The sequence below is a fragment of the Belonocnema kinseyi genome, chromosome 7, assembly GCF_010883055.1.
Source record: "Belonocnema kinseyi isolate 2016_QV_RU_SX_M_011 chromosome 7, B_treatae_v1, whole genome shotgun sequence".
Classification (NCBI taxonomy): domain Eukaryota; kingdom Metazoa; phylum Arthropoda; class Insecta; order Hymenoptera; family Cynipidae; genus Belonocnema; species Belonocnema kinseyi.
Window position 1 is genome coordinate 63,582,311 of NC_046663.1, and position 12,634 is coordinate 63,594,944.

The window sequence follows — 12,634 nt, forward strand, 5'->3', positions numbered from 1 at the left end:
TTTAATTGGAATCTACAAAGTTAAATATCTAATTAAAAATTGGAATATTTCAAGTTGATCAACTGCAAATTTGAATATTCTAAATTAAACAATTTGAAGTTAAACGTTCGAAATTGAGTCACTTGAATTTTAAATCAGTACAGGAGTATGGAGCAGTCTAAATTTTTTTTTTCAATCTTACTAAAAACAAATGAAAAATATTTATTTGAACGATTTCAAACTAAAGTACTTACGATTTAAATAAAATTTTGAAGCTAAAATATTTTATCGCTGAATCTATACAAATTAAAGATTTTAGATGTTTAAAGTCCAACTGTTTATATTTGAGAGCATTGAAAAGTGTATTTTTATATTTAGGTTCAAAATATTAATTACAGTACGGGCGAAGTGACAAATCTTGGAAAGAAAGATTTAATTATACTGAAAAGCATCACGATTTGATTATTAATGATGGCATTTTTAAAAGAGAAAATGATTTTAAACATATGCATATTGTTCATTTTTAGAAAGGTCTTTTTTTTAGAACTTTTTGTATCGCCGTTAATGAATTTACAAAAACTGAAGTATATCCAATTTTTAAAAATAAATTCTATAATAGCAGAGACAATTAAAAAATCATTTAACATTATTTAAAAATATAACATTTTTTGTCAAAAGTTACTTATTTTCTGTGATCCATGCTATTTAAAACAAGCCAAGGTATTTTTTTTAACTTTCTTTTTTCATCTGAAAAATGGGCTTTTTTAACCATTACAACTTTTACTTCAGAGAAAATTACCATTTTTCTTCATTCAACTAAACATTTTTATTTTTGTTATTATTTTCATATGAGAAAAAAAAGAAATGATATAAAGGAGTATAATAAAAATAAGATAAATATTTAAAAGTATAAAGGTAGTAAAATAAACTGATAGAAAAATAAAATATATATAAAATACATCTTCTATTATTATTAAATATTTAAATTTTGAAACTGGAATAATCAATGGTCTAAATTTGTCAAGGATGTCGTGAGACTGACTTATCCTCAAAATGTTCGCTGAGGAAGTGTTAAAGGTTAAAAAAAAATTTTATATAAAAAATTGCTAGAAATAAATACTTTAGTTTGATTTAAATACATTTAACAGTAAGATGTCCAACGAAATTTTTTTTTAATTATGAAAAATTTTCTGATTTACTTTAAAAAGTTAAAAAAAAAAATTATTACATCTTTTCAGATTTTGACAGAATCCTAACAAAAATCAGCACAATTTTGTCAAAATGTCGATTAAATTCTATAGAAATTTAGCTTCAAAATATTATTAAATTGTTATTGATATTATTCAATACTTGTTTCATTTTGTTACTGCTCTTAAACTTTCGAAAAAATGTTTAATATAAAATACTCGCTCTTGAAATTACTGATCATTTAAAACGAAACATGAAAAGTTTTAAACGAATTAAAAAATTTTGAATTTAATTATAACATGGACTTATACATTTTAATAACAAATCTTGCAACTATTTAATTTATAAACGTTTAAAATTTGAAATTCAACGGTATTTAATTAAAAACTGTTCATAATGTTTAGAGTTTCCATTTTTAATCGTAAATTATTGATCGTTCGAATTGTAAAATTGTTAAGCTTGCATTTTAAAATTTAGCCAAATACATAAATTCACATCCAAAAAGTGGAATTTCGAACTAAAATGGATCAATTTTCAACCAAAAATGAAATATTTCAACATTCAGTTGGAAAAATTTATTTTCCACAAAAAATGCAACCAAAGAGATGATTTCTCAACTGAAAAGATGAATATTCAAGCGGGATGTATAAATTTTGAACTAAAAAGATGCATTTTTAACAAAAGAAATAATCTTTCAAACGAGTAGTTATATTTTTAAATAAACAAATGAATTTTCAATAAAAAAAAGTTAAATATCTACTAAAAAAGACTAATTTCCAATTAAATGGTTAAAAACCTAGAAAGATCAATTTTTAACCAAAATTATAAATCTTTAATTAAAATATTTTAATTTTCAACTAAAAGAGTGAATTTTCACCGAAGAAGATTAATTTATAATAAAACAGGTGAATTTTAAACAAAATACATACATTTTTAACTAAAATAAATAAATTGTCAATCAAAAACGTTAAATATCTGCAAAAAAGACGATTTTCCAACAAAATACACGACTTTTCACCTAAAAAAGACGAATTTTCAATTAAATGATTAAAAAAGAATAAAGATCAATTTTTAACAAAAATTATAAATCTTGAACTAAAATGTTTGAATCTTCACAGAAGAAGATTACTTTCTACTAAAAAACGTGAATTTTAAACAAAATATATAAATTTTCAAACAAAACTTGAATGATTAAATGTTCAGATAATAAAATTCTTGATCGACGAAAGAGATCAATTTTTAACTAAAATTATGGAATATTCAACTGAGATTACTTAGCTTTTCAAGCAAAAAGATAATTTTTTAAATGAGAAAAAATATTTTCTACCAATATGAACGAATTTGCAACAAAAAATAAATGTTAAAAATTATATTAAATATTCAGATTAAAAAATTAATTTAAACCTAAAAAAAGGAATTTAAAAAAAAGTTAAATACAGTAATACAAAGCTACTTTTACAAATGAAGAATCATTGCTATTCAACTTTATATTCAAATTAAAAAAAAAAATTCAGGTCTTTCCCGGCATTTTCACGTATTTTTCAAGATGCACACAATTTCCGCCCAATTTCCGGACTTTCCGGGTCGTCAGACACCTTGAATAGTCCATGATAATTTTTAAAAAATAATAATAACAATAACGGCAGTATGAGGAATTGAGCCAGACTTTCCGATTACAAACTCGGAGCGCAACTTTTGTTCAAATCCATTTTTATCGACAATTGCTAAAAAGCGAATATTATTACTTTAGCATATTAAAAATTTGGTAATGACCCATTACTGAAAATAGTATAAATCCAAACTAAATAAAAAATAATTTTAACCCGTTTTTAAAAAGAGAAGAGAGAAAAGAGTTTTCAACTAAAAAATAACTCGAATAAAGAATAAAAGTAATCGAAGATAAGATCCAAAATATTCTCTATTTCAACATGACGTTATCGCCTTTTCGTAGAAGTTTCCCGTGTCATCTGCTGTCAATTATTGACATGAATGAGGCCTTTTGCAAGAACTTGCGAGCGTTGATAACAAAACCTATTCACAAGCAGGTGACACGAGTTTCCTGCGAAGAGGAGGAAACGACAGTCGTGAACGCACCTCGGCCAAGGCCTTCTTATCGGCGACTTTGGCACTTTGAAGAAGGCGAATCACGTTCTTTGCACCCTCTACGACCGCAGCCTCAATTCGCAATCGATGCCGAAGTTCCTCCACTCTTTCCTCCAAAGCCAGTTCCAGACTTGGCTCGTACCTATCTGTAAAATTAAAATTATCGTTAGCAATTTAGCCAATTCTAAAGAAAGACAAAAACAATACAAAATTTTAATTATACTTTCATGAAGTCAAAAAATACTCACAATCGTCTATGCATTTAGATATAAATAAATTTCGGAAACACATTCTACTATCAAGAGATTCAAAATGGAAGACTTGCGAATTAGCCAGTCTCCATTATGATTATTGGTTCACAAAAAAAAAAAGAAAAGGAGACCAGTTTATTAATATTTTTGATACTGCTGGGCGAGGCAGACTGTGAAATTAATGATGAAAATAAAATCAGATCTGATGATAGTGATCTGCCGTCATTTTACTGATGGTTGAAACACGAGCTTGACACTGCGTTTCTTGCTTCTCTGCCATTTGGCAGCGGGAGGTTCTCGCGCATTTGCGACATTGCGTAAACATATACATATTATGTTGACTCAAACCATAAAGGGAACGTCCATTAATTACGTAAGAATGATTTTTCAAATTTTAAATCCCCTTCCTCCCTATTCTAAGGATTCGGAAGTTTTTTTCACCCCTCCTCCCTTCTTACAAAGGATTTAAAGAGATTTCGACCGATTTTAAGAGATTTAAAGGGATTTTAAGAGATTTAGAAATATTTAAAAAGAAATAACGGAATTTCAACGGATTTTAAAGAATTTCCAGAGATACTAAAGTAGTTTCCCTGATTTCGAAGCATGTTAGGGGATTTTAATGGATTTCATATTATTAAAAAGATTTCACGAGATTTAAAAATATTTCAAAGTATTGCTACAGATTTTAGAGAATTTCATAATATTTCAAATGACTTAAAGGGATTTTGACGTATTTTAAGAGATTTTAAAAGATTTCGAAGTATTTGAAACGAAATCAGGAAATATCAAAGTATTTTAAAGAATTTTTAAGTCAAATAAAAATATTAAAGATTTTTAAAGATTTTTAAATAAATTCCAGAGATACTGAAGTATTTTTTCTAATTTCGAAATAAGTTAGAGGGTTTTAATGGATTCCATAATATTAAAAATATTTCAAGAGACTTCAAAATATTTCAAACTAATCCTACAGATTTTAGAGCATTTCATAATATTTCAAAGGACTTAAAGGTATTTCGACAGATTATAATGGATTTTATCAAATTTAAAAGATTTCACGAGATTCCAGAATATTCCAAAGTAATGCTACAGATGTCAGACCATTTCATAATATTTCAAAGGACTTAAAGGTATTTCGACATATTTTAAGGAATTTTAAAAGGTTTAAAAATATTTAAAACGAAATCAGGAAATATCAAAGTATTTTAAAGAATTTCTAAATCAAATGAAAAAAATCAAAGATTTTTAAAGAAACTCTAGAGATACTGAAGTATTTTCCCTAATTTGAAGCATGTCAGATGATTTCAATGGATTTCATTTTATTCCAAAAGATTTCACGAGATTTCAAAAGATTGTAGATGAACTATCGATCTGCAATCTACGGACTGTAGAGAATTTCGTAATACTTCAAAGGATTTTAAGGGAATGTAATAGCTTTTTTAAGATTTTAAAATATTTGAAAAGAAATGACGGGATTTCAAAGAATTTCAAGAGATAACGAAATGTTTCCCCTACTTCTGAAGGATTTTAAGGGACTTAAATGATATTTTTGAAATATTTCAAGCGATTTTAATCAATTTCATAAGATTTCAAAAGATTTTATAGGATTTCAATAGGATTTCAAGAGATTTTAAACGATTTTCAGGGATACTAAAGTATTTCCCCTAATTTCGAAGCATATTATAAGATTTTAATGGATTTTATAATATTTAAAAGATTTCACGAGATTCCAGAATATTCTAAAGCGATGCTCCAAATTTTAGAAGCTTTCATAATATTCCAAAGGACTTAAAGGAATTTCGACAGATTTTAAGAGATTTAAAGGAATTTTAAAAGGTTTAGAAATATTTAAAACGAAATCAGGAAATATCAAAGTATTTTAAAGAATTTCTAAATCAAATGAAAAAAATCAAAGATTTTTAAAGAAACTCTAGAGATACTGAAGTATTTTCCCTAATTTGAAGCATGTCAGATGATTTCAATGGATTTCATTTTATTCCAAAAGATTTCACGAGATTTCAAAAGATTGTGGATGATCTATCGATCAACAATCTGCGGATTGTAGAGGATTTCGTAATATTTCAAAGGATTTTAAGGGATTTTAACAGATTTCTAAAGAGTTTGAAATATTTGAAAAGAATTTACGGGATTTCAAAGAATTTCAAGAGATACCGAAATATTTTCCCTACTTTTGAAGGATTTCAATCATCTTTTTGGAATATTCCAAGCGATTTTATTTTTAAGGGATCGTAAGGGATTTATACAGATTTTCAAGGATTTTAAGGGATCTTTAGGGATTTATAAAGATTTTAGAAAATTCAAAATGATTTAGAAGAATTTCGAAATTTTTGAAAAGAATACACTGGATTTCAAGAGATTTTAAAGTATTTCTAGAAATAAACAAGTGTTTTCTCTAACTTTAAAGGACGTCAGGGGATTTCAATGGAATTTATTGTAGATTTCAAGCGATTTTAAGAGTTTCGAAAAGATTTGAAAGTATATCTACAGATTTTAAATGATTTCATAAGATTTCAAAGGATTTCAAGAGATTTCATACGATTTCAAAAGAACTAAAAATATTTCACGGAAATTCAAAATATTTTCAAAGATTTTAAAGTATTTTAAGAGATGTCAGGAAATTTTAAAAAGATTTCGAAGATTTCAAGGAATTTTAATGGATTTCATAAGATTTTAAAAGATTTAACGAGCCTTAGAATATTTACTAAGTATATATACGGGCGAAAAGTTTCAAATGGGTTTTAAAATATTTCACAAAAAAAACTAATTTTCAACAAAATAGTTCAATCTTCAACCAAAAAATATAATATTTTTACCAATAATAATTAATTCTGAACGAAAAAATATTTAGCTTTTCTTATTGGGTTCTATTAATCTAGTTCGCAGTTAGGCGAAAAAATTATAAAAAGGCCACATTGTTTGAAAAAGGGGAGTAAATACAGAGATAAAAAGAAGGATGGCCTTTTTAATAAACAGGCCAATGAAATTTTAAAAAATTCAAACTCTAAAGATAAAAATTGTTTCATTTGAAGTAATAAAAACTAAGCTTCAAATCATTTTAAGCACATTTAAGCTACAAATATCAAAAATTGAACGATTACATTTTTGATATAAACTGAACACTTCTAAAATTAAAAGTGAAATTATTTTAATTTTAAATAATTTTAAAATCCCAAAAAGCTTCAACATTTCTTTCAAAATCTTGAAACATTTACACGTTGTTTTACATTTATTCAAATTTCAAAGTATATTTGAAATCTTTTCAGAACTGCTAAGCATATTTTAAAATTATTCGAATTCTTCCTAAATATATATTTTTTATAATCCTGCAAAATAAAAAATAATATCTTCAAATCTTTTAGATTAATTTTTTCTGGGAATCTTAAGACATTTCTTTAAATTCATTAAAAACCTTTCATAATTCTTAAAAATATTCTAAATTTTCTTTCGAAACCTGCAAAAATCTATATTTTGTCTTGAGTCTTTTGTTAACTTTTGAATATTTTATTTATAATTACTGATTTTACAAGAATATTTTAATATTTATAAATATTAAGCGATTTTTATTTTTCTTCAATAAGAAGTTAAAATTTTAGACGAAAACAATATTTTAAATTTAATAAAAGCCTTTACTTATGCGTATATTATTTTGAAGTTATTTTAAAATCTGTAAATTAGTAAATTTTTCTCTGATTCCGAATCATCTTGTAAAATCAATTATTATTTTTTATATTCGATTGCAGATTTTAAACGCTACTAATTTTTAATTTTTTAAGTCTTTAGAACTGCATTTTAAAATTCTTTGAAATGAAAAATGTAAGCTTAAAAATTAAAATTCAAAATTGAACAGATTTTTTTCCAAACAACTTGTAAAATTCTCGGCCAAGAAATCAATTCATTCATCACCGTAATATTTGATATTAGTGAAATTGTTGAAATCTTCGTGCACATTTTGAAATCTTTGTGAAATTTTTGTGAAATAATTTGAATCTTTTAAATCTATGCGAAATATTTAAAGTTTTTTAAATCCTTAGAAAATCATTTAAATCTTTATAAAATATATTAAATATTTTTGAAATATTTGGTGATATTTGCTAAATTATTAAAATCTTTGGTAAATGATTGAAATTATTGTGTAATCTTTGAAATTTATTTAAAATCTTTGCGAAATATTTGAAATCTTTGGGAAATCATTGAAATATTTAGAAATCTTTGCGAAATATTTCTGAAATATTTGATGATATTTGAGAAATCGTTGCATTTTTTGTGCAATCTTTGAAATCTATCTAAAATTTCTGCAAAATAGTTTAAATGCTTTCGAAATATTTAGTAATATTTGTGCAAATTATGGAAATCTTTGTTAAATCTTTTAAATCCATCCAAAATCTTTGCAAAATATTTATGAAATTTCTTTCTTTGCAAAATATTTATGAAATTTCTTTCTTTGCAAAATATTTATGAAATTTCTTAATACTTTGGGAAATTATTGAAGTCTTTGCGCATTCTTGGAAATTTGTCTAAAATTTTTGCGAAATCTTTGAAATATTTTTAAAACATTTGATTGAAATATATGGTAATATTTGAGAAATATTTGAAAAATCATTAATGTCTTTGTGAAACCTTATAAATATATCCGAAATGTTTGCAAAATATATGAAATTTTTGTGAAATCTTTGAGATATTATTGAAATCTTTGTGATTTAAGTGAAGCATTTATGAAATATTTTTAATCTCTCTAAATTTTTTGTGAAATCTTTGGAAAATCATTCAAATCTTTGTGAGGTCAATTGATTGATTTATTTCTTTTTTACATTTTAATTCCAAACTAATTTTCACTATTATTTTTTGAAGAATTTCAGGGGAATTTAATGGAATTTCTCGTATATTTCAAGAGATTTAAATGGAATTCCTAATGTTTTAAAATATTTCACCACATTTTAAAATATTTTTAAATATTTTAAGAGTTTCAAAAAGATTTAAAAGTATATCCACGGATTTTAAATGATTGCATAAGATTTCAAAGTATGAAATATTTTGTTACATTGGATTATTATTTTTTTATCTAAGATTGTAGATTTCAAACGCTACTAATTTTTAATTTGTTAAGTTTTTAGGACTGCATTTTAAAATTCTTTCAAATGAAAAATGTAAGCTTAAAATTGAAAATTAACATTTTTAATCTATCCGAAATCTTTGCAAAATATTTATAAAATTTATTAATACTTTGGATAATTATTGAAATCTGCGCACTCTTGGAAATTTCTCTGAAATCTTTGCGAAATCTTCGTGAAATATTTGAAATATTAAAAAAAATTGGATTGAAATATATGGTAATATTTGAAATCTTTGGGAAATCATTGGAATCTTTGACAAGTGTTAATTTTATACCTGTATACATTACTTATTATTATTTTTGGTAGAGTAAAAGTATAAGTAGGTTAAGATACGGATGCGCACCGCTCGTAAAAATAGAAGATCTAGATATAAGAATTTATGTAAATAGGTGGAAATACTTGTAAATTGTAAGGATAAGATAATGTAAAATATGTAGATGGTAATAGGGGACATATTATGAATAAAGAAGAATTGAAATCAAGACAAAGAAAATTTAAATCTCAAATTCCGATTTTATAGGTCAGTGCATTCAAATTTGAATTGTTGTGTTTGTACCTTTGTTGCTAGTTGCTTCGCCGTTTGGCGGAGGTGCATCACCTCTGGCATGTTGTTGTTCCCGCGCCTGGTTTAATTTCATGATACGCATGCGTAGGAACTCGATTTTAGCGCGGGAATCGTCCAGCATTTGTTGTGCTTCTTGAAGCAATTTTTTATCCCTATGCCCACTCGTTAAACTCTGAATCATATTCTCTGCACCTTGTTTCACCTGAAATAATAAACAAAATTATCGTCACGTATTACAGAGTGACTCAAAAACTTCACTTTTTAAATTCCCTAACTTTTCCTAGATTTCCTTTGAACAATTTTTCATTTTCCCTGACCATTAAAATTCAAAGACCAGAATTTTAATCTTTTTAAATTTATTTATTCGTTCCAACCAAAAAACATGTCTTTTCTACCATAAAAGGGGAATTTTTAACAATACAGTTGAATTTTTGAGCAAAATAGATGTCTTTTCCAAAACAGTTAAATTATCGCCCAATTAATTAAACTTTCAACAAAATAGTTAAATTTGTAACCAGATTGCTGAATTTTCAATCTAAAAAGATGATATTTCAACATAATGGTCGAAGTTACAAACAAAAGGATTAAACTTCAATAAAAAATAAATTAATTTTTAGCCAAAGATATGAAGGTTCAAACAAATATTTGTAACCACAAAAATTTTTTTTCTAAAAAAAAAAATAATAAATTCAAGAAAATGCATGTATTTGTCACAAATAGTTAAATTTTCAATCAAATAAATTGATTCACAAAAAATAAAAAAGAATTTCCAACCAAAGGGATGAATTTTCGACTTAAATGATGAGTCTGAAACGAAAAATGGAATAGTTTTAATTAAAAAATTTTTTTTTAAATTCACCCAAAGTGATGAATGTTAAACTAAAATTAGGAATCTTTACTAGAATAACTGAGTTTTCAGCTAAGAAAATTAAATTATATCAAAAAATACGAAATTTTCAAATAAAAAATTTAATTTTTAACCCAAAAATGTAAAAGTTAAATATTTAGTTGAAAAATTAATGTTCAACCAGAGATGAATTTTCGATAGTATATTACAATTTTTAATAAAATAAGTTATGTTGTGACTGAATAGTACAAATTTGCACCTATAAAGATAAACTCTCAACCAAAAAGACGAACTTTCAAACACAGAGATTCTTTTTCTACCAAAAAGGACGAATTTTCAACACAAAAAAACATGAATAGTTGAAACCAAATAGTTGAATTTTCAACTAAAAACAAGAAATTTTCAGCAAACAAAATTAAGACTAAAAAAATCTAAACTGACAAATTTTTAATTAAAATAGTAATCTTCAACTGGAATAGTTGAATTTTCAACCAAAATGATAAGACATTAAATTTTAAGTCACACTTTCAGTTAAAAATTTTTTTCATCCAAAACATCTTATTTTATAAAACTTAGGTACATTTTCACACAGCGTGATGAATTTTCATCTAAAATCAGGAATCTTTACTAGAACAATTGAGTTTTCAGCTAAGAAAATTAAATTCTACCAAAAAGGACGAAATTTTCAAATAAAAAAATTAATTTTTAACCCAAAAATGTATAAGTTAAATATTTAGTTAAAAAGTTAATGATCAACCAAAGAGATGAATTTTCAATATGATATTACAATTTTTAACAAAATAAGTTATGTTGTGACTGAATAGTGCAAATTTCCACCTATAAAGATAAACTTTACACCAAAAAGACGAACTTTCAAACAAAAATTCTTTTTCTACCAAAAAAGACGAATTTTCAACAAAAAACCTTAATTTTCCATCAAATAAATGAATTTTCGACAAAAACAATCAATTTTCAGCAGCCAAATTATTGCTAAAAAAATCTAAACTGACAATTTTTTAAGTAAAATAGTAATCTTCAACTGAAATAGTTGAATTTTCAACCAAAAAGATCAAATATTTAATTTTAAGTCATATATTTAAACATTTTTTCATCCAAAAAATATTATTTTCTAAAAATTAGGTACATTTTCACACAAAGTGATGAATTTTCAACTAAAATCAGGAATCTTTAACTGGAATACTTGAATTAAAAAAAAAATGAATTAAAAAAAATTATGAATTTTAAACTAGATTTATTAAAAAAATCAACCAAAAAGATTAATTTTCAACCAAGAAGTTTCATTTCTATCAAAAAACGAATTTTAACTAGAAAAATAATGTTGCAACCAAAAATTGAATATGTAAGTTTTTAGGCAAAAAAATACAACCAAATAGATGAATTTTCAACTAAAATGAAAAATCTTTAACTAGAAAAATTGAATTTTCAACCAAAAAAATGCTTTTGTTTTTACAAAGGAGACTAAATTCTACCAAAAAGACCAATTTTAAATGAAACAAGATAATTTTTAATTAAAAACTAAATAGTTCAAGTTTTATTTAAAAAAAACTAATTATTAATCAAACAGATGAATTTTTAGCTAAAATAATGGAATATTTAACTAGCATAGTTAAATTTTTAGTTGAAAAAAAATTAATTTCGAGCAAAAAGAACTTTTTAAGAAAACAGTTAAATATAATAATTCATAACTAATTATTACTTTTATAAATAAAGCAACATTAATATTTAATTTTATATAGCAATAAAAAAAATTAAGAACGCTCTCGAACAAATTTCCTGACTTTAAAAAAAATGTCCGGAAATTTCCAGGTTTTTTCAGGTATATAAATATTACCTGACCATTCTAGGTCTTCTAGGGTTTTCAAGTCGAGTAAATACCCTACTTTACAATGTCTTAACATTTGAATTAATATACAATTATTGGAAAGCAATAATTAGATCATTTTTAATCATGGGATAAAGTTCGCTATGATAAACTTGCGCCTGATAAGGATAATGATCTGAGAACAGGAAATAGTAATTTATTATAAACTTAATCCTATAGCGTATTATCAGCAGCCTACTTAATTATTTCTTTCTACAAAATTGATAAAAGAAGAAGAAGATAATTTATGTAATATTTATTCCCTGTGAATAGAAAACGATAATGATTCCCATGAATATTCAAGCTCGTTAGCTTTAATTGATGAGATATTTAAATATAAAACGTTCTGAATTTAAGAAATTATTTTCCGTGAGGTATATTCTTATTTGCTGTTAATCATTTACTTCGTAGTTAGGAACGCTACGCATTGCACACCTCGGCTAATTAATTAATAAATAATAATAATCGTCAAATTCATTCAGTCACTTTGTATAAAGTTGTTCCCCTTGCATGGAATTGCGTTATCATTAATTTTCAAGTTATTATGCACTTTATATTTAAACGATCCAATTTTGAAAATCGTGAAGCACAGTTTCAAATTAATAACTTTTAACGACAATAGTAATGGTATCATACATTTGACAAAAATAGTGTCAAATTAAGGTCATACAATTTTTTCAAGCATTAAAC

At 24.8% G+C, this 12,634-nt stretch overlaps 1 protein-coding gene across 2 annotated transcripts in view; it reads right to left on the minus strand.

The window, feature by feature from the left end:
* Positions 1–12,634, minus strand: part of LOC117176748 (serine/threonine-protein kinase N) — a 138,985-nt gene that overhangs the window by 55,654 nt on the left and 70,697 nt on the right. For both annotated transcript variants that reach the window (XM_033367024.1, XM_033367025.1), the window contains exons 5-6: positions 9,207–9,417; positions 3,262–3,416 (exon numbers count right to left, since the gene is read on the minus strand). In XM_033367024.1, coding sequence (XP_033222915.1) covers positions 3,262–3,416; positions 9,207–9,417 — 366 coding nt within the window. The remainder of the gene's footprint in view (positions 1–3,261; positions 3,417–9,206; positions 9,418–12,634) is intronic.